General features: G+C 34.0%; 1 protein-coding gene across 1 annotated transcript; it reads right to left on the reverse strand.

Annotated features, from left to right (window-relative positions):
* Positions 1 to 209: 209 nt before the first annotated feature.
* LOC133325898 (protein yippee-like) lies at positions 210 to 561 on the reverse strand. Its single transcript, XM_061534598.1, has one exon. The coding sequence runs from the start codon at positions 553 to 555 to the stop codon at positions 211 to 213; it is 345 nt and encodes a 114-aa protein (XP_061390582.1). The 5' UTR covers positions 556 to 561; the 3' UTR covers position 210.
* Between the last annotated feature and the right edge of the window lie 2,914 nt (positions 562 to 3,475).

Here is a 3,475-nt window from a genome sequence, read left to right on the forward strand (position 1 = left end):
GTCCCATCGTTGTAATTGTTGTTGTTATTCTTGTTTTTATTCTTAGCAATAATGTCTGCATTTCTTTTCCTTCTTCTTGATCGTTTGCTGCTGTTGCGTTTACTGTTGCTGATGCGATTGCTGTTGCTGCTGATGTTGCTGACTTTACATAATACAGAACATTCGATGACATTCGATAAACGTCCACCTTTGCGGCTCCACGACCATAGTTCAATCCCAACCATTCTCTTTAATCATATGGGCCAGCTCTATAATATATTTGCCTTCCTTGTATTTTTGACTCGACTCATAGGCATGTTCGTATTTCCAACCCAGCGGAGTTTTACAACATTCACAGAAGATATCGGCGACAGCGTGCAGGCCGGTCAACAGTACCCGTTCTTCCGTTTGTCCACAGCCGACATTGACAACGGAATTAAAGAGGTATGCTGGTCCTTGACTACCCTGAAATGATTTTGAGATAAGCTCATCGTGTGAGGCTAAATGAGCACGGCAATGAACACATGAATAGGTCCGATTTGTGGACGGTAAATAGGCTTGAAATGTTTTGACCATTTTTAATAGAGGTGTGTGTTGTTGCAGTTGTTGATTTAAAGCTGTAAAGAAATAAACAAAATTAGTATAAAAGAGAATTTCAAATGGGATTGTGTGTTAAGTGAAATAACAAAAATAAGTGAATTAGGTGTGATAAATGGTTATTTTGTCGTACAAGAAGAAAAATTTAAACACTACCTTAAGTTGAATTAACCATAATAGACTTCTGATACCCTACAACCTGTAATAAACTCGAAAATATGAAAATTCTGCAGTATTTCCCTATAAGGTAGCAGTTAGTATCAGACGAACGACTAGCTTAATAAGATCAAAATCGAAATCACAAATGGATTGAACTATGAAGATTAGGAAGAACAGGAAATAATTGAGCCTGTACTATAATATGTGAATCTGATTTTCTAGCATTCTTCTTCGGAATATATGTCATTAAAAAACTTTGCTTTTGGTGCACCAAAGCCCTTATATATATTTAGATTTGCACGAAATATGGTATAGCGTACTGAATTGAATCTTGAATGATGTGTGTGAAATTTCGTGAAAATCGGTTCAGATTTAGATATAGCTCCCATATATATTTTCGTCCGATTTAATTTAAATGGTGCAACAATGCCCCTATATACCCTTCGATTTGCATGAATTTTGGCATATCGTCCTGAATTAAGTCTAGAATGATGTGTGCTAAGTTTCGTGAACATCGGTTGAGATGTTCATATATATATACCCTTCGATTTGCATGAACTTTGGCATAACGTCCTGAATTAAGTCTAGAATGATGTGTGCTAAGTTTCGTGAACATCGGTTGAGATTTAGACATAGCTCTCATATATAATTTCGTCCGATTTTATGTAAATGGTGCACCAAAGTCCTTATATATCTTTCGATTTACACCAAATTTGGCAAAGTGTACTGAATTAATTCTAGAATGATGTGTGTTAAGTTTCGTAAAAATCGGTTCAGATTTAGATATAGCTCCCACATATATTTTCGTCCGATTTAATGTAAATGGTGCACCAAAGCCCCTATATATGTTTCGATTTCCACGAAATTTGGCATAGCGTACTGTCATAAGTCTAAAATGATGTGTGTTGAGTTTCCTGGAAATCGGTTCAGATTTAGATATAGCTCCCATATATATTTTCGTCCGATTTATTGTAAATGGTGCACCAAAGCCCCTATATATGTTTCGATTTCCACGACATTTGGCACAGCGTACTGTCATAAGTCTAAAATGATGTGTGTTGAGTATCCTAAAAATCGGTTCAGATTTAGATATAGCTCCAATATATATTTTCGTCCGATTTAATGTAAATGGAGTGCCAAAGTCCTTATATATCCTTCGACTTACACGGAATTTGCTATAGCGTACTAAATTGAGTCTAGAGCGAAGTGTGTTAATTTTCGTGGAAATCGGTTCAGATATATATTCTCATCCAATTTAATATAAATGGTGCACCAATGTCCCTATATATATTTCGTTTTGCACGAAATGGAGATTGAGAAAATTTTGAACAGTGCGGCATATCGAATAGCGTGTATAATGTTTGCTATAAATCGATTTACATAAATTTATCCTATTGCTAACGACTCTAAATCTGCCCGAATGAAATGAAATTTAGCATAGGCTGCAGAAAGGCATGTGTATGGGTTGTTGTTAGTCGATTCGCTTACATATAATTATTGCATACTTCAATTCTTTCAATTTGTTAAGATCCAGATCTAGAATATACCCAAAGTGGTGAAGGGTATCATATAGTCGGCCCAGCCCGACTTTTACTTCTTTCCTTACTGGTTATATTTTGAATTCCCATTGAGTATAAAACCTCCCTACAAAAAATGATAAATATTTGCCCAAAATTCCGGGTAGCCCCATATAACGGTAACCCCCATTATTCAGTATTTTGGGGGGTTTGGTCATATTTTTCAACGGAAATCGCTCTAACTTGATTTATCAAATTCTTATAGGGTGTCAGATCTTCGTACTAAAAATTAGCAATGTCAGTTTACGGTTTGTTATGGCTCTCCATTCAATGTACCATCCCATTTTCGGCATTTTGAAGACTTTAGTCGCATTTTCCCACCGATGGGGCTGTAATTTGATATAAAGGGTTCTGGAAGGCTGACTTTTATAGAAAATGTGTGCGGTGTATATATAGGAAAAAGTTTTGTTATAACCTTATCTAAACGCTCCGCTTCTCTTTCGGTATTAATACATTTTTAATCGAATTTACTAATAGGAATGGGTATTATTTGACATATCAGATTCTGGCGAATAAAAAATGAATTAAAAATTCGACTAGAATGAGATTAGTAAATCGACATAGAAAATTATTTTAAATACATGATTAAAATAACATTGTTTTTGCATATATTATCTAATTTTGGAACAACGTCAAAATGACCTGTATTACAGTGTGATTCAGTCTATATTGATTCAGTTTATATTAATTGAATATATTAGATGGTAGTCATGATTTTACTTCATGAGCGTGAACTCATTGAATTGAGTCATATTGATGATTTTGATTTTGCTCATGAACATGGAGTTAGTAGATTATTCCCTAAGTTTTGTATTAAGGTACAATAAAAATAATATTTTAGTTCTTTGACCTGTTCATAATTGTTAAAAACTGCAATTTAACTGTTTCTTTTAATTATCAACATTAAATGAATTTGTTTGGTATCATTAAATGATTCCAAATATTTATTGTAATTTGTTTTTGTGCTTTCGAATTGCTGAATATTGACGTAAATGCAATTAAGATCATTTTTTAATTTCAAATTTAACACCTTCCTAATGATATCACAATTAACAGTTTGCACAATTTTGTATTCTTTGTTATCAGTGCCACGGTTTCTAATTTCGTATTAAGAGAACACAGTCTCACGTTAGTATGCATGTACTGAGTGTCAGAATTCATCA

Source organism: Musca vetustissima, unplaced genomic scaffold (genome assembly GCF_032173495.1).
Source record: "Musca vetustissima isolate MV318-11 ecotype Yass unplaced genomic scaffold, APGP_CSIRO_Mvet_v1 utg22496, whole genome shotgun sequence".
Lineage (NCBI taxonomy): Eukaryota > Metazoa > Arthropoda > Insecta > Diptera > Muscidae > Musca > Musca vetustissima.

Coding starts and splice junctions, on each gene's coding strand:
- LOC133325898 (XM_061534598.1), bottom strand. CDS start 555: ATGGTCAAAACATTTCAAGCCTATTTACCGTCCACAAATCGGACCTAT.